Here is an 18,790-nt window from a genome sequence, read left to right as displayed (position 1 = left end):
TCTTCCCCAGCAGGCAGCCAGGTCTTCAAAGAGGGGCTCGGCCCAGCCCCCTCTGGCCCCTGGAGCAGCAGGGATGGTGCAGCAGGACCCCAGGAGGGGTGAGACGGTGCCGCAGGCTGAACAAAGGGCGCTGTGCGTGGCCCGGCTTGTCTGGTGCGCTGGTACCCCCGGCAAGAGGCTGGGGCCGTTTTCCTGGGGTCACCTGGAAGGAGAGAAACTAGGAACGAGAGAGCGGTTTGGTTCCCAGGTCCGATCCGAGGGACTCTGCTGGGTTCTCGTCCAGGCTTGCCCTGCACTCCGGCAAATGGTTTCCCATCTTGGCTGCTCGGTTTCTCCAAACGACTCAAGCAAGAGGGCTTCCCTCGGGCTGCCCCAGGGAAACATCTGGGACTGGGGCCGAGGCCTCAGACCACATCCCAGCCAGCCTGGGCAGCATAGTTAGGGGTGCACCCCCAAGCCACCACGCCGGTGTGCTAGGCACTGTTCACATGGGGCGAGACCCCCCCCTCCAGTCTAACGGGACTTGCCTGAGCAGTGGCAGTCAGGAATTGCACCCAGGTTCCCTGAGTCCCAGGCCAGCACTCTACCCACGAGACCGCACTGCCTAGCTCGGTCTGTGGGGCCTGCCTCTCGCTCGTGCTGCCTGTCTCTGACTGGAAGGGGCAAAGCTAGGGACCTTCTGTAACGTCTGAGCAGAGCACGGGGGAGCCAGGGCCTCTGTGACACTGGTGGGCCGAGCTGAGCCCGGCACAGGGGGCAATGAGGAAACTGAGCCCTGTCACTGCAGGCAGCACAAAGGGGCACAGCAGGGGCAGCCCCAACCTCCCGCATCAGGGGGCTCCTCCCGCCATGTGCCTTGTGCGGTCTCCTGGCAGTGAGGAGACCGCACCCCAGCTCCCTTCCCCCCGACTAGGCCCAGCGGTAGGGCCGAGACCCCCAAAGCAGGGGCCGGGGAGCAGGGAGCGCTGGACCTGGCTCATCCCCTGAGCACAGACAGCGCCTGCAGCTCCAGCCCCCAGCTCTGCTCCCAGAGGCTGGGAATCTGCCAGCTGCCCCACCCACCCAAGCCAACCGGCCAGGTTTCCGTTCCAGACTGTTACCGCACCTGGGCTGGCCACATGCAGCAGTGGGACAGCAGGAGCTGGGACTGCACCCTGCCACACTCCAAAGGAAGAGAACCCTCCGGCCATCTGCCTGTGCGGGGCTACAGATCACGTCACCCACTGTTACAGGGCAGCCATCTCTGGGGAGAAGCACAGCAGCTGGGAAATCTTGCCCGGCAATACTGCCCCAAGGTGGAGGGCAGATGGCGAAGAAGAGTCTAGGGTCCATGTGCGGTTGCCCAGGGCCATCCGGGGGAGGCTGTAGTCGCCCCACAAAGGCATTTGGCCCAGCGCTTGCAAACAAAATCTAGACCAGCATGGGATCGCTGATGAGCTCAAAGGATCAGGATCTGGGTTTACACCTCACCTCATCCAGAGGGATGTGCCTTCTATTGACCCCTCCACCTGCCGAGCGCCGCACTGGGGTCAGCACTGGCCAGGAGGGGGAACGCCCCCTACTGAGCCCCCCACTCCCTGCAGCACTATGGATTTGCTGTAAAGGTCTCTCATCCAGGCACTGCCTAGGCTGTCCTCCCGAGCGGTCCACGCTGGAATGTCAGCCCCAGCACTGCCCCACCCCGCTCTGGGTACGCTCAGATTCGGAGCCTAGTCCAGATGCTTGCTCGGCCACAGGGGTCTGAGAGCCGGTGGGATGGCCCAGCCCAGCTGCAGACCCTGGGAAACGGTACATGCTCATCCATGGAGATTCCAGAGGAGCCTGGGGAGCCATACGCTGCTGCCCCATCCTGGGGGTCTGAGGCCCTTGCAGAGGAGATGGGATCATGATTCAAAGCCTCTGTGGAAGTTGAAATGCTGGGGACACAACCAAGCCGAAGCGAATATAGGCCAAGGCTCAGACAGCTGCAGGTCAGGCATCCTGGAGCTTGGGGGCAGGAGCTCCGACCGCACAGGATACACCGTCTGGTTCCTGTTTCCGCTGCCTGGAGCAAGCTGACGGGTTTTCATTGGACCATATGGCGAACTGGCCTGTCCCGGCCGTGCCCTGCCAAAGCCCAGCGGGGGAAGAAGTAGAACTCGAGAGGGCTCCCACTGGGCCTGCTCAGAGCAGAAACCCAAACCTCAGGCAGCCAGAGCCCCGGCTTACTGGGGGCAAGGGACGAACGTGGGCAAATCACGTGAGGAGCAATCAGTGCCGGTTCTGCACTGCCTGGGCACATGCTACACTGGGTGCTGCCCCCGGCAAGCATCACTTGTGTCATCCACAGCGCAGGTACAGCAGCAGGGCAAGCTGCCCCCCAACCCTGGGGCTGCTCTAACATACCCAGGGCCAGGCTGGACCCAGACAGCTGCACAGCCACGGCTCTTCCTGAGCCCCTCCTGCTGTAGTATCTGAGCACTTCCCACCCCTTGATGAATTAACCCACCAACCATCTGGGCGGCAGGGCAAGGCTGTTATCCCCACTGTACAGATGGGGAAACTGAGGCACAGAGAGGCCAGGCGACATGCCCAAGGTCACACAGGAAGTTTGTTGCAGAGCAGGGAATTTAACCCAGGTTCCCAAGTCCTAGACCATCACTCTAACCACTGGTGCATCCATCTTCTCTCCCCCACAGCATGGGGCTGGGGGGGATCTGCTTCTCCAGTGCCCTGGACCTTGTGTCCTCATTTGCACCAGTGCCAAGTGGGCATAAGATGCCCCCAAGTGGAGATGGCAACACTTGGCACTGGCTTTGCCCAGGTGACCCAAGGTGCAGGGCACTGGAGAACCAGGCTAGGGTGGCCCAAAGGGCCTTCAAGCCACCTTCACCCCATTGCCCTCACCTCTCTCCAGTCCTGCCCCACTGCAGGCACAGCGGTGTTGACCCAGCTCTTCTCAGTGTCTGTGAGCCTCGATCTGCGTGGGTGCAGGTCGAGGCAGTCCTGCATTGGAGGGTTGCAATCCAGGTCGTGGGAACCATCATCCCCAAAACTAATAACGCACCAGATTATCAGACCAGCCTGACGCTAATTCTCTCTCCAGCCCGGGGTCGGGTCACCCGCTGATGGTGCTTCTCCCTGCGTGACCAGCACGATCAACCTGCTGGTGTCACACGTGCACACCCGGGCAGGGGGGTTTGAGGTGGGCTTGCAGGGGAAGCTGCCTGGTCCAGACCAGCTCAGCTCTTTCCTCGGGGTTCCCTCGCTGGCTCCTCCTTCATAAAGACAAAATACCCTCCCCCACCAGGGAGCTGCTAGGAACTTTTATCCATCCCCAGGGGGCACATCCTGCACTCCGCTGGATCCTCTGACGTATTCATTGCATATCAGTCTGCTGCTGAGCTTGTTAGCTCTTGATGCATCACTTTTGTATCACACTCTAGCCCAGGGCTAGGATTTCCAGCTGTTATCTGAGTGCCAGGGGACTGTAGGGAGGAATCATATGGTGCATTTGACTGAACCCAATGTTAAATATGGGAAGCCTTGACCAAATGGAGCTGAACTGATCGGTGGCAGGGGGTGGGATCCTGCTGTGATATTAAATACACAAGCACAAAATTGCTTCTGTGAATAAAAGTCTCCTAGTTTTAGGGATTTCCATAAACCTGACAACTGTGGCAGAAACCAGAACTGATCCCTTTCTAATGGGCCTTTCTATTTCCCTCAGTAGGACTGGATTTCCAATTTTTAAAAGATGTCTTTTTGTCTCTAACCACCTCTTTTACTCTGTTGTTCAGCCATGGTGGCATTTTTGGGGGCCCTCTTACTGTTTTCTGTTATCTGGGGCCTACATTTAGTTTAAAAAGAAAAAAGAAAAGGAGTACTTGTGGCACCTTAGAGACTAACCAGTTTATTTGAGCATGAGCTTTCGTGAGCTACAGCTCACTTCATCGGATGCATAGCATATCTCTATTATGGTGTTTTTAAATACTTTCCATGCAGCTTGCAGGCATTTCATTCTTGTGACTGTTCCTTTTCATTTCTGTTTAACTAGCTTCCTCATTTTTGTGTAGCTCCCCTTTCTGCAGTTAAATGCTCCTGGGTATTTGGTATTTCTTTCCCCCGCCCCAAGGATGTTACCTTATGGTCGCTATCACTGAGCAGTTCAGTTCTGTTCACCTCTTGGAGCAGATCCTGTGTGCCACCCGGGACTAAATCAAGAACTGCCTCTCCCCAGGTGGGTTCCGGGACTAGCTGCTCCAAGAAGCGGTCATTAATGGTGTCTAGAAATTTATCTCTGCACCCTGTCCTGTGGTGACATGTACCCAGTCAATATGGGGATAGTTGAAATCCCCCATTATTACTGGGCTTTCTGTTTCTGTAGCCTCTCTAATCTCCCTGAGCCTGTCACAGTCACACTCACCCTCCTCGTCAGGGGGTCGGTAATACATTCCTACTGCTCTACTTTTATTATTCACACATGGAATTTCTATCCACAGAGATTCTCTGGTACCATCTGATTCATTTAAGATTTTCACTATATTTGACTCTGTGCTTTCTTTCACATACAGTGCCACTCGCCCACCAACACAGCTACTCGGTCATTCCTGTATATTTCGTCCCCAGGTATTATAGTGTCCCGATTAGCATCGTTCCACCAATTTTCTGTGATGCCTCCTAAATCAGTAGCCTCATTTAATACCAGGTGCTCAAGTTCAGCCATTTTAATATTTAGACTTCTAGCATCTGTGTATAAGCACTTATAACATTTGTCGCTATTTAGTTGGCTTCCTTCATGTGATGTAATTGAATGGGACTCTTTTTCATTTGACTGTTTCTCTGCAGTTCCTACGTGCACTTTACCAATCTCTATCCCCTCCTCTCTGCTAGGATATAGAGAATCCCCTTTAATAAATCCTCCCCTAAGGGATGTCTCTGAACCGTTGCTCCTCCGCATCTCTCAGCTTTCTCCCTCCTCAATGAACTTTTGAATTTTCCATGCCAGCAATCTGGTTCTGTTTTGGCTTCGGAGGAGCCCATCCTTCCTGTACAGGCTCCTCTTTCCCCACATGTTTCCCCAGGTCCTAACAAACCTAAACCCTCCTCCCAGCACCATCGTCTCATCCCCGCGTTGGGGCCCTGGAGTTCTGTCTGTCTTACTGGCCCTGTGCTATTTCAGAGAATGCTCCCAGGGAGGCTCTTGACTCGACTCTCTGACCTAGCAGCCTAAATTTGGCCTCCAGGACCTCCCTCCTGCCTTTCCCTATGTCACTGGTACCTACATGTACCATGACCACTGGCTCCTCCCCAGCACTGCCCAGACGTCTGTCTAGATGGCTCGAGAGATCCACAACATTCGCACCCAGCAGGCAATTCACCGCGTGGTTCTCCCGGTCACCACAACCCAACTCTCTATACTTCTAATAACCAACCCCCCATTACTGTCTCCTGTCTCTTCCTAACAACAGGGTCCCCTCCCCTGGAGGGGTGTCCTCCGTGCGAGAGGATACCACGATGTCTTCTGGAAAGAGGGTCCCAACTACAGGACTCAGTTTCCATCTGTTCTCCTTCCCCGAGACTTTCACCCTTCCCAGTAGCACAGAAGCTGCCAGACTGGGGCTGGGCCCGCTCTGCTGTGTCCCGGAAAGCCTGGTCTGTGTCCCTGGCTGTCTCCCTTAGCTCCTCCAGTTCAGTCACTCTGGTCTCCAGAGCCCATACTCAGTCTCCGAGGGCCAGGAACTGCATGCACCAAATGTTCATATACACCACCTGCTCGTATGTGCTGCATTCAGGGCAATAAACTGGATACCCCCCACCCAGCTGCTGGCCGTCTGCCTGCATTATTTTGACTCTTCCCCGGGGGGTGGGAGGGTGTTTGTTTGTTCTTTGTGTGTGTGATTTTGGTCCGGGTTTTTTTAGGTGGGGGGCATTATTGGCCTAAGTTAGGAGAATGTTTATTTGGGTGTGTTTGCTTCTCATGCTCCCTCACTAGATAGACAGATAGATAGATCCTTCATCCAAGGATTTCTGTGTACTATTATAACATGAAGGAATTCAACTCCCCGAGAGGCACCTGAGTTTTATTATTATTCCTGGTTTAGGGATGGAGGAGCTGAGGCATGGGGGGGCAGTGACACTCACTGCTCATGTTTGCACTGTTTTGTATCATAGCAGCACCAGGGCAGCTCAGGACCCTGTTGCACCAGGCGCTGTAGTGAGAGGCTGTCCCTGACCTGAAGAACTGGCAAGGCTAAAAGACATGGGTTGGGAAGGGAAATTGAGGCACAGAGCAGGGAAGTGATGTGCTGAAGGTCACATGGGGGCTCAGTGAGGAACAGAACCCGGGGCCCGGTTCTGCAGGAGTCAGCGGCACAGACTGGTATGGAAAAGCCGCAGCTTTGGGCCCTAGGAATGCTGGTCCCCCTACTCTAACCACTAGGCGTTGTACAGCTGAAGGGTTAAAGAGAACGAGCGACTGGCCAGGGAGAGGTGGAAGGAAGAGGCCAGGCAATCCAGGCGGGGAGAGCCAGAGCCCACTGCCTGTAGCAGGAGGGTCACGCCCGGAGCCGTCTGGTTGCCAACAGAAACCAGACATGAGGTAATCGTGGGATGAACTTGAATTTGGGGGACTTAGGGAGCAACACAGAGGAGGCCAGTCGAGGGCAGCAGCAATTCTCTCAGTGCCGGAGGCCTCTCGGCTGGCCTGCTCCAGCCCCTCCAGCCCGGCCGCGGAGCAAGGGCTGAGCAGTCCCCGACCTGAGGCCTCGGCCCCGGCCAGCCCCCCCGACGCCCTGGCTGCACTGTGTCGGCGGGACGTCCGGCACAGGGAAGGAGCCGGTGACTGGTGTGATTAAAGAGGGCTCAGGGAGTCCTGGCTCTGGGGGCCCTGTACGGGGGTAGGAGCTCGAGGACTTTGTGGCAGTACCTAGCCGGTGCTGGGGTGTGGCTCTAGATTATGGAGCCAGTTCTGCCCCACAATGCACAACCTTGGCAGCGTCTAGGGGCCATACATGTGGGGCCAGATAGAGAATGCCAGGGCGGCATGAGGGAGGCACCAGCAGCCCACGCTGCCCCCTCCCAGCCCCTTGGGGAAAAGTCACCCCTGTACAATAGCAGCCGAGCGCACAGAAATTGCTCTGGAAAGCAGCAACCCCAAAGGAGTTTGGGGTCAGAGTGGACCAGCACCCCAGCGTGAGGCGGTGGCAAACAGGGCTAGTGTGATTTCACCTCTGTGTCTGGCATTGGTGAGTCGATCCTGGACACCGCATCCAGTTCTGGGTCCGCAGTTTAAAGAGGGTGGGGTGGGTGCAAAAAAGAGCCAAAGAACTGATCCGAGGGCTGGTCACTCAATCCAAGACCTGCTGGTGTCACTTATCTCAGCCAGCTCCTCGGCGTCAGGCAGGGAACGCGCCTTTGTCCAGCCTCGCCACAGTCACATCTGGGTCCCCTCATTCACCCCATGGCCCCGGCAATCTCCCATTGCAATGGACCCTGAGAGAAACAACTCTGACGTCACACACCCCAATGGGGACGGGACTCTCGGCAGAGGGGGAGCAAGGCACGGCAGGCAGCCCGGGAAGCCCCCGTAAGCCAAAGCAGTCCCTGCAAGGGAACAGACTGCACGTGGGGCTGCCCCTTTCCTGGACCCAGGATTGTTGCCCCCTACTGGAGGTGGTGGTGGGGCCTCCCCACGCTGGCGTCCCTGTCTCGCCCCGTCGGGGGGGGTCTGGCACCCAGGAGGGGTTTGGCCCACTCCCCTGCACCCTGACACACAGCGAGGGGGAAGCGCACTGCAGTCGCCGGCAGCCTGAGCCCCAACACTGAGGTCGTCGGTCCGCTTGGGGCCAGATCCTCAGCTGGTGTAAATCTGCAGAACCTCTGCTGAAATTCCCTTTACACCAGCTGACCACATGCTGCGTACCCAGCTCGCAGGGCTTCGGTTCCCCACAACAGACAGGCAGGCAAGCGGGGCAGGGGCTCTCAGCAGGGAGAAAGTCTTGTCTAGTGGGCAGAGCACGGCATGGGCACTCAGGCAACCGAGTTTCTGGTCCCGGCTCTGCCACGGCCCTGCTGGGTGACACTAGGCCAGGCACTTCCATGCTCTCATTCCCCACCTGTTTGTTATCTGTGTGTCCAGCCCCTAGCGCACGGGGTCCTGCCTGGGGCCTCTAACTAACAGCCATGGAGAGTGAAAGAAAGCCCATCCTAGGAGCCAGCTGGCGCCCGGGGGCTGCAGGCTAGCTGGGGACACTGAGGCAAAGGCAGGTGCACTGTGCATAACCACCCACCGGAACATGGCCACGCGGCGGCTGGGGCAGGCGATGCCAGGGGCTGTCCATTGCTTTGAATTTGGGGTGCGGCTCCTCTCTACCCCTCCCTCGCTGTATTTAGCCCTGGGTGGGGGGGATTGAAGAACTGAACGTTTCGGGGGAAAGGCAGCAAGGAGCGTAAATAGCGACAGAGAAGAGCTGTTGGGAAGGGAGGAGGGACCCTGGCTGTGCATGCAGGCCTGGTGAGAGGGGCTTGGCTCTGCTGCCCTGCAGCGCCCTGGCTGGGGCTGGCAGGAGGGGTCAGCCCTGACCTGTAAACCACCCTCCGCTTGGCTAATTAGGATGGGACTCAAACCATACCTGAGCCCTGGCATCTCTGCAGCAGGCGGACGCCTCTGGGGTTGGGTTTTGGAGGGCAGCTCACACCACGGGCGCCCACCCAGTGCCAGCTAGCGAGGAGGGAAGCTCTGTGATTGTAGAGGAAGCTGGCAAATTACAGGCCCCTGCTCTGAGGATCAGAGGCAGCCGTGGTACTAATAGAGACTTTTACATCCCTTCAGTCCCTCTCCTCCCCCACTGGCATACCCCACAGCTGCCACGGGGGTGGGAGCTGCAGACAGAACAGTGGCAGGGGGCTGTTGGCTTCCTGGCCAGAGGCCGCACAGAGCACATAGCCCGTAGCAGAGACCCTGCCCTGAGATCTCACGGGTGGGCCTTGGGCCCGGGGCTGCCCCTTTATGGTGTGGAAAGCGGGCCCCACTGATGAGCTCCCCCCCACCCCAGCACCTCCTGCCCCCCGCTCATCCGCTGTTCAGCAGCAGGCAGGAGGCGCTGGGGGGGAGGGGGAGGAGTGAGGGCAGGAAGAGGCAGGGCAGGGGTGGGGCCTTGGGGGAAGGGGTGGAGTGGGGATGGGGCCTGGGGCAGAGCGGGGGTCAAGCACCCCCGGGGAAATCAGGTAGTCAGCACCTCTGCACCCAGGGATGCTCTCTGGAGAGTGGGGGGCTAGCAGGAGGGAGGAGGGCGTGACTCCAGATCAGCTGCGAGAGGAGAGCTTGCACTGAGAGCGCTGAACTGTGCTAGGTTTGCTCAATGCCCGTTTGACTCAAACACTCGAAAAACCCCTGGAAGAAAAACTCTCTGTGTTAAAAACTTAAACCCCTGTCGGCTGAGAAAACTCCATCCCCCTCCTCTCCGAGCCAGCCCCATCCTCCTGCTTCTCCCCAGGGAGTCTGTCTTAGGTACTTATCTGGCTCCCAACACTGTAGCCTCTGGGCATCTCACAGTCTTTAGCCTCGTGCGCCCCATGAGGCGGGGCAGCGCTCTTATCCCAATTGCACAGAGCGGACACTGAAGCCCTGGCCCCACTGGAGTCAAGGGCAAAACTCCCATTCAGCTCAAAGGAGCCAGCTGCCGCCACCCACAGCTCAAGTCTGTGGTACAGGAGGGACCTGAACTCAGGTCTCCGGAGTCTGAGGCACATGCTCTAACCACTGGGCCAGGCTTCCTAAGCCTCCCACAGCAGAAAACAGCCTGTTAAAAAAAAATCAGCCCTTTCCCCTCCACGAGAACCCCCATCCCAAGAGGCCCCCAGTCCTGAGTGGCTGCCCTGTGATTGCTGCAAAAGAAAGAGGCCTAAAGGTCACTTTTCCACCTGCTCTTCTTGGGTTGGAACAGGCTGGGCCTGTAGGGTGACCAGACAGCAAGGGTGAGAAATCGGGACGGGGGTGGGGGGTAATAGGCGCCTACATAAGGAAAAGCCCCAAATATCAGGACTGTCCCTATAAAATTGGACTTGTGGCACCTTAGAGACTAACAAATTTATTTGAGCATAAGCTTTTGTGAACTACAAGGAGGGATAGCTCAGGGGTTTGCGCATTGGCCTACTAACCCCAGGGTTGTGAGTTCAATCCTTGAGGGGGCCATTTAGGGATTTGGGGTAAAACTTGGGGATGGGTCCTGCTTTGAGCAGGGGGTTGGACTAGATGACCTCTTGAGGTCCCTTCCAGACCTATGAGTCTATGAAATAACTTTGTTAGTCTCTAAGGTGCCACAAGTCCTCCTGTTCTTTTTGCGGATACAGACTAACATGGCTGCTACTCTGAAACCTATAAAATTGGGACATCTGGTCACCCTAGGCTGGGGGGAGGGAGGTAAACTCAGGGAGGCAGATGAGCTGCTGGAGCCTAGCTGGGTTGAGGACGGAGTGTGATGTGTGTCGGAGCAGGATTATCAGCTGGAGCTGCCTTCGCTAGGCGGGACTGGACTCGGGGGCCCAGGGGGTCCCTGCCAGCCCTGGGGCCTGTTCCTCCCTGTTTTCAGAATTGCCTCAAATGTCTCCCACGTGGGTTGAGACCTGTTCTCAAGCTGAAACACACTTTCCCCCGATAAAAGCAGGTGCTGATTGGTGGATGGGTTGGGGTGGGGGGCGTCTCCCATTCTGTGGCTTTCTGGTGGGTGGGAGGCAGGGTCGGTGTGATCGGCTAGGGGTCAGGAACCCTGCCCCCGAGTCCCCATTCTGCCAGCAACTCACTTGGCGTCAGTTAGGCCCTTGTCTTCAGAGAAGCTCATCATCTGCAGTGTTGTCCTCTGGGGTTTGCACCTCAGTTTCCCCACCTCTAGCATGGAGCTAATGCTGACACCCCTCTCGGGAGCGTTGCGGTGCGCTCAGTGCTTGTTCAGAAAGCCTGTACGTCCTGCGGGGCAGGCTCTGTCGCCGCCCGGAGCTGACCGGGTGGAGCGGAGGCCGCAGGGCGTGAGACCAGGAGGGAAGGGAGGAGAAAAGCAGGCGGGCAGAGCTCTGACATGTCGGGAGCTGGCTGAACGCGCGGACCCGCAGAACAGCGCGATCGAGCTGCCTGGGGTCGTCTCCACAGGCCACGGCTGAGCTCAGCAGACACCATCGGTGTCTGACTGGGGCCAGGCTGTGGCGTTCCCTCCCTCCCTGCCTGGCAGAGCCCAGACCTCACACCCACATTTTGCCACACGCGCCCCCCCTTTTGGAAATGTGACTGCAGCAAGGAGGCTCTCGCAGGGAGCACCGACGGGCACAGGAGCTCAGGGCACTCCATAGCTCAAAGCAGCAGTATGCCCCAGTAATGCAGAGGGGAAACCAAGGCACAGTGCATAACTGATTTGCCTGAGGTGACCCAGGAGTAGCTGCATGTCCCTCAGTCCCAGGGCAGTGCCCTCCCCACTGCACCAGCTCAGAGATGGCAGGCAAGGGGCACTAACGGGCCCCGCAGTGCTGGCGTGCTCCAAGGCGGCACATGTGGTCCGGATACGATTAACACCTGCAGAACAACAACCCGGGGCGCAGTGCAAACCGGCGCACCTCGGGGTCGGGTCCCTTTGCTTCTAATACAATGCAAGCTGAGGCCGAGGCTTACGAGCTGCCATCAGCCTTTGGGGGGGGGGAGGGGCTTGTATGCAAATCAGTAACCACAGCATCTGTTCTTTTCCCCCCCTTTCTTTCCTGCTCAGTCCTGGTACCTGGGATAATCACAGCTGCCCCATCCCGTCGCCTCCCTTCTCCTCTGCTTTGGGCGTCCCGAGAGGAAAACAAGTAACAGCCCCAGGCCCAGCCTTTCGGTGAAGATGGAGAGAGCGAATTACCGACGATGACGACGACGAAAAGAAAAAGAGACCCACACCCAAGACGTTACAAGGAAGGAAGGAAGGAAAAGGTTCAAACTTTTTTAAAAAGTAAAAACAAGCAAAAACCCTACAGACAAAACAGCGATCCACGCACACGACGATGCGGAGTCCCGTTTGCCAGAAACACTATTTGCCCTGCCGGCTGACCTCCTGGGAAGAGAACGGACACAGCTCATGACACAGGTCTCTTCCAGCAGCAGCAGCGCCGGAGTCTCGCCTGCAGTTCTCCAAAGGGTTGTATATGCAAAATTGTCTTTCCAGTTTACTCCTTCATTCTCGCCTCTCGTGAGTAGAAAAGAACAAATTTCCCAGGCTCCCCCACCCCACCCCAGCCCACCCTTCTCAGCGAACTGTTTACTTTCCAGGAGGGTGCTGGGGCTGGGTGGGAAGGCAAAGAGACAAGGCATTCGGTTGTTTCTGAACCAGAGGTGCTGGGTGGGGCAGGCGAGCGCTCCTTCGTGCTGTTGCTCCCTGTTCCACCCCAGACAAGACGCCTCCAGCCAGCTGCTGGCCCAGAGTTCGGACAACGCGTTCGCCTTTTCTTTGTTTTTTCTTAAATGCTCTATGCCATTAAATGCTCTTCGTTAGGGTGGGGAACGGAGCCCTCCTGGGATCTTGGCACTGCTTTCCGGTGCACTAGAGGAGCGGCATTGTGGGGAAGCGGGAGTGGCGGGGGTACACGGGCTGGAGCCCCTTTAATCCTTCTCTTTCTCGGATTGCCTTTGGGCACTACCAGCTGCAGAAGGGGAGGGACAGAACTCGGCTGTCCCCTGAGCTGAGCCCCGGGCTGTGCATCTGGGCTCCTCTGTACGCAGAGCCCGTGTTTCCAGGCGAGGAACAAGCAGGCCAACTGGGGAGCAGGGCACTGGCTTCAAGGGGGGACGTTGCCACAGCTTGGAGCCTTGGCACGAGCCAGCACTGCAGGAGGAGATGGGTCTGAGACTCACCATCCGGCTGGCTGGAATGCGCAAGGCGCAGAGATAACGCTGCTGTTCAGATTGGCACTAACGGGCTCTGGGAATTAGCCCTGGAGCTCCGTTTGGAAATGAAGGGGGTGGAAATTTCTGAATTACAGATCGGCTGAAACAGCTGAGTCCAAAACTCCAAATCTCTCCTCTGGGAATAATTCTCTCGATGGCGTCTGCTATTCCCCAGGTGCCTTCCCCTGCTGCCGAGCCCTGCCAACCGGAGCCAGCTGGGAGCAAATCCCTGTCTCTCTGCAGTGAAAGACACGACGCCAGTGTCCTGCTGGGTGTGGCGTGGCGTGGCTCCGTCGCAGTCCGTGGGTGGGACTATTCCACCCTTACGTGGGTGTCATGCCCATAGCGCAGGGCTGCGCCAACGTAGCGTGCCACACTGGTAAACTTTCCATACTGGAGCTTACGCCGTGTAGCTCCTGGCAAATGTGGGGCCTGTTTGAAAACCCCGCAACTCTCTTTGTGTGGGGGGCGAGGCGGGGCTGGACTCTGCTACCAGGGCAGGGCCTAGGATTTGTGTGGACTGAGTCTTCTTCTCGCTTGGCTCTGGAAAGTTAGGATGGGACAGGTGGGCCGAGGGGAGGGGAGGGCGGAGCGAGACTTCCCCCGCGCACCTGTGTACAAAGAGCTATGCACACCTGTGGACAGGTACCATGTAGACTAGTGGCGAGATGGTTGCAATTGTGTTGCACATTTTGTAGGAAATGCACTTTTAAGAGGGAATGATAAAAAAAAGAGCAGCAGCAGCAGGAGAGTGGAGCTCCCGGCACTGGCTTGTTGGGAGATTTTTTTTTTAAAGAGAGAGGATTTGCTTCCTGAGAGGCTGCACCACAGATGGGACACACCCTCCCCCCCACCACCCCGTTTGTGGGGCCGGAGTAGGCCTTGGATCCATGGCTTGGGTAGGCAAGGTGCCCTAAATTCAGACGGGTGGGGGCCGTGACACCACTGGGCTCTGCCCAGCTCAGACACCTCCCCATTTCCTTCTCCCCGGCCAGTCGCTCCCCAGCCCCCGCCATACAACGCAGTTCCTGACTGGTTCAAGTGCCTGAATTTTCTACTGCCGTCCCCTGGGCGTCGGCGAGCTCAGAGAGCCAGGGCCGGGGCTGAGCTTTCACCTGTCCGCAGGGCTGTGGGAGCCGGGCAGGGCTCGGGATATTAGCGAGACGCGCCGTGGAGGTGGGCACTGGACCCGCATGTGTTGGCGAGAGAGATGCTCTCGAGTTACACAGAGCTCGTCTGCCTGCCGAGAAGCATGAAGACAAACGGCCCCGTTCACTGTGATCCCTGGCTGGGCCCGAGAGTGGCGCGCGCGCCAGATTTACATGGGGAAATCACCCGGTTCGCTGAGAAGCTAAATTAAACGACACGAGCCGGAGCATGGGCTGGGCTCGGCGAGGGAGACACCAGGGCCGGACTCCGCCCACCGATCCAGGATCCTGAGGGGGTGAGACGCCGTTGCCAGGCAGTTGTTGGAGGGCTGCCTCTTCCGAACGAAATCTTTCACGCGTGCCCACACGTGGCAGCAAGAGAAATGGGGCCATTGGCTGCGCCCTTTGGCAGTCGAAAGTGTGACCAGGGAGAGGGGGACCTCTGCTCCCTGGAACAGCCGTGCCTGGTGGGGCACTGGTGCTACGGGACAGAGGCCCCCGCACACTCTCGGATCCTCTGTTCGTTCACAGCAGAGAGCCGTGTGAATTCACCAAGCCAGCACCGTCCTCCCTCCCTGGCCCATTTCATGCCCACCCAGGCAGCCCCTTAGGAGAGTGCTCGAAAGGTCCAACCTGCTTCCTCACCAGTTCCTGTCTGAGCATGGAGCGAGCCGTGGGTCTGCAGTGGGGCCCGGAGAGAGGAGACCCCGCCTTGGCCCTCTGCAGGCAGCACCGCCGGTTAGTGCCTTAGATCAGCAGCGGGAGTGCGCTGCCCCTCCCGCCTCCAGCACGGCTGGGCCCCTGGGTGCCCCTGCCCGCTGTCTGCTCCGCTTTACGCAGGCAATTGCCTGTGGTGGAGAAACGAGGGGCCGTCCTCCCACTTCCTGCCCATAGATACACCAGGGGTGGGGCGAGGGATAGCGGCAGGGCAGGTGTCTCTGGGGAGTGGGGAGCCCAACGGCCACGGAGCAAAGCGGCAGGAATCCACGCAGAGAGAGGACCACCCAACCGCCAGCACCTGTTGGCATAGCCCAGCGCCAGGCGGTGCCCTCGGGAGCCCAGCGCCGCTGTTCCCCAGCCACAGGGCATCATCAAACACGGGGAGAATCCCAAAGGGGAGTGAGGTGCCCAACTCCCAGTGACTGTCAATGGGACCAGGCCCCACCTGCCCCTATGCCTGAACATCAGTGAGTCAGCCTGTCCCCCCTCACACCCACCTCCACCAGCACGGGACCCCGTCTAGAGCTGGCCCCAGACGACAGCCTCCTCGGGCACAGCAAGAGCGGCAGTTTGCCCCCTGGCCAGCCCCTGCCCTGCTCCCCGGCTCCAGGCTCTGCTGCGCCAGGCGAGGGGAGAAGGGGCGCTATGGGGCCGGGCATTCCCAGCCCGAGGGCCGTGCACACTTCCTAATGGAGGAGAGAACCAGCAGGAAAGGAGGAAGAGGATGGCAGAGGAGCGATGATTGGAGAGGAAGGCTGAAAATGGGCTGCTGGGCAAAAAGGAGCCAGGAAACTGGAGCGCTCTTCGCAGCAGGGAAACGCCAGGCACCTGCAAGTCATTCCTGCACTGCTTCTCCGCTGGGCCTACACGGAGTCCTCTCCAGAGCGGCAGGAAAATCCATCTCGGCCCTACAGTCCTGTGCACCCCAGGCCAGGCTCCCCTCCTGTCCCCGCTCTCCCCAGGAGATACCCAGGTTAATTATGGGGGGCAAAGGATTCCAGGTCTGGTTCAGCCTCCCCCACTGCCCTGGAGGCTGCTTCCTGGGTCCGTTCCAGGGGTGCACAAATAGACCCCGCTCCGTTGCCTGCAGGGACTGACTGGGTATTCGAGGCTGCAGCAAATGCTGATCACCTGTGACAATCATTTCTACCCCCCCTGCCCACCGCAATGGCTTCCTGCTCAGCCCAGAGCCCCTCGATTCCTCTCTATCTATCCCCATTCACCCCCGTTATCTATCTAATCTAATCTATCTATCTGTCCCTATCCACCCACCATCTATCTATCTATCTACCCACCCCCTTTATCTAATCTGTCTATCCACCCCCTTTATCTAGTCTATCTATCCATCTATCTATCCCCATCCACCCCCATCTATCTAATCTATCTATCTATCCCCATCCAACCCCTTTATCATCTAATCTATCTATCTATCTATCTATCCTCTCTCTCTCTCTCTCTCTAGCCCCAGTCGCGTCTAGGCACTGGCTCCAGTGAGAATCGGAGGTGCTTTCCTTTGAATCAAACTCTTTGCCCCCCGTGGCTTTGTACAGTTTTGGGGGGTGTTCTCCCTCTATTTCTTCCCCTTCCTTGTGCCCCCCAGCCGCTTCCCCTCTGCCCCCTTCTCTGGCATGCCCGACACAGAGATGCTGGTTTCTCCTCCCCGACAGGAGCTCGGGCCTTTGGAAGTGACTTTCAATCAGACAGCGAGTCAGTCAGACACGAAAAGGAAGAGGGGCGCTCCTTTTCTCCCACCCCGGGTACACGTTCTCCTTCCCCAGAGCTCGGGGCGGCGCGTGGACCTGTGGCAATTCACACAGCTCCCAGGGCCTGCGCGGCCCGACGGACCATCCAAAGCCAAAGCGAGGCGAGGCTGGATCAGGCCTGATGCGATCCCAACACCTGCATTTTCCAGTGAGGGCTGTGGCTTCGGCACCCTGCTCTCAGCGCTGGGTTTTGGGGGCTAGACTGGCTGGTTCCAAGGAGCCGTTTTCACAATCGGGCCCAGGGGCTGGCCAAACCTTGCATACCATGTCCAGCTCCAAGGTGGGACCTTATCTGGCAGGGGGACAGAGGGACCTCATTTCTGGTGCCCCTGTGGGAGGGGCTGACACAGGAAGTCCAAAACAAAAGCAATTGATGGAGAGGGGGGAAAAATTTAAAAATACAAAAAAAAAAAATAAAATAGAAATAAACTGCATGGTGCTTTAACAGGAACTCATGTGACCTAGCTCAACCAATCAGCTACTGGCTGATAATGTGCATGGCAGACTGTATAACTGGCTCTACCTTCCCCCCCCCTACGAAAAATCATGTATAAAAGAAAAAAAGTTTAAAAATCCATGTTTCCTAATTTGCACGAAATTTGATACCACATGATGTGCCTTGCCTTCTAAGCCTAAGTGTTAACTGTACTGGTATCACTGCACAGGAATAGCTGCATGCACTGGTTCTCGTAGTAAAATTAAGGGGGGAGGGATGGGACTTTTCGCCCTTTGTCAAACCCTTCAGGGTTCAGTTGGGGGCTGTTGTTTGTTAATTTTCTTTTTTAAGTGTGTGTCGGTTCTGACGTCCTGGGGAAGGCTCTGCGCGGCTCAGAAATGTTCGGATGGCGTCACATAGGGCTGGGGTCGAGGCTCAGCTATGCTGGCGTAATCCGGGGCGCACCCCTTCTGATCCTGCTTATGCCTAACTTGCGGCCTTTGTAACCCCATTGGCTTCAATGGGGTTACTCCAGTTTCACACCATTGTGACCCCGTTCACATTCAGTGCAGTTACTCCAGTTTCACACCAGCATACTGAGATGATGAGTCTGCCCCCAGACCATACGTTTGTTTTGTAATCAGGCGTTATACCCCGACCCCTCCATACTGGCAGACAGGACACAGAAATAAATAACCAGGGAACCTTCCTGGGTTTCAGAATCAGAAACCAACGAAATTTGCAAGGGGAGTGTGAAACAAACAAAGCCCTGGCCTGGAGTCTTTTGTCTGATTGAGGCAGGTCCGAGAGGGGAGCTGAGCGGAGGGTGAAGAATAACCTCCTGGTTTCTAGTGCTCCCAGCAGGAAGATTGTCTTGGCAATCAGCCCCAGGTAGAAATTTCTTTTGCCCCCTCTCGCCCAGCCTCCCAACTTGTCCAGGCCAAATTAGGCAGTAGCTCTCCCTACATTAGCCATGCACATGGTTTCTTTTTGCTTGCATTGGGCACTGAGTTGCCAGGCTTTCCCGTTTATTACCAGCTTCCCCTCCTATACGTCTTCCAGCTGTTCATACAAAGTGCATCTTGTATGAAAAAAATATGCAATACCTGTTTTGTCTGTGTTGATAGCTCCGTTAGCTGAGACTCTCAGTGACTGATCCAACCCCGGCGGGGCAGTGGGAGGTGTTTTGTGGCATGGGGTGGGGGAGGTGGGATTTTGTGTGGTTTTTCCTTTTCCTTTTCCTTTTTAATTGACCAAAGTTAATGAGCACGGCAGCAGAATCTCCCTCCTTCCTCAGCAAGCGCTGGGTGGGGGGGACGGGACACCTGTACGTTCTGGTGTGGCGGGGGGGGGGGCGGGGGGGAGGATTCATCATTGGTATTAGCATCGTGTTTCCTTTGAGAAGGGCAGATGGTTCTGAGACGGGCCTGGATCCTAGAGATCAGCTGTGAAGCCAGGGCCAGGCCCACACCCTGACCTCAGAATCAAGGGCAGCTGGGGGATTGTTTCTATCTTCCCGGTGATTTTATTTTTAAATCACATTGATTTACCTCCTGGAGAGGAGAATCCACTGGCTCCTTCTGTGCTGAGCCTCCGGCCATGCACCCAGAGAGCTCAGCAGCCACGCTGGACTCGCGGGCTCCCAGGGGTGGTGGGTCATTGGTGCTGGCTGGAGGGGATGTGATCAGGCCAGTACCTAGGGAGGCATGCTTCACAGTGTGTTGGGAGCGGAGGGGCGTTTTCAGGGAGATGGCGGGTCTGCAACGTGCTGGGCTGGCAGGGGCGCGGTGGGTTTCCAGTGAAGGGAAAGGGGGAGCAAGGGGTGCGAGCATCCAGA

General features: G+C 57.4%; 1 protein-coding gene across 4 annotated transcripts in view; it reads left to right on the top strand.

Annotated features, from left to right (window-relative positions):
* The window catches only part of NFIC (nuclear factor I C), a 155,456-nt gene extending 137,273 nt beyond the window's left edge, over nucleotides 1–18,183 (top strand). For 2 of the 4 annotated variants that reach the window (XM_074939480.1, XM_074939479.1), the window contains one exon: nucleotides 11,733–18,183. In XM_074939480.1, coding sequence (XP_074795581.1) covers nucleotides 11,733–11,750 — 18 coding nt within the window. In that variant the 3' untranslated portion in view covers nucleotides 11,751–18,183. The remainder of the gene's footprint in view (nucleotides 1–11,732) is intronic. The other 2 variants (XM_074939478.1, XM_074939477.1) reach the window with 1 other exon arrangement.
* Nucleotides 18,184–18,790: the final 607 nt, after the last annotated feature.

This window comes from Natator depressus, chromosome 25, assembly GCF_965152275.1.
Source record: "Natator depressus isolate rNatDep1 chromosome 25, rNatDep2.hap1, whole genome shotgun sequence".
NCBI lineage: Eukaryota > Metazoa > Chordata > Testudines > Cheloniidae > Natator > Natator depressus.
Note: the sequence above shows the minus strand (reverse complement) of the source record. Positions and strands in the feature narration are given on the sequence as shown.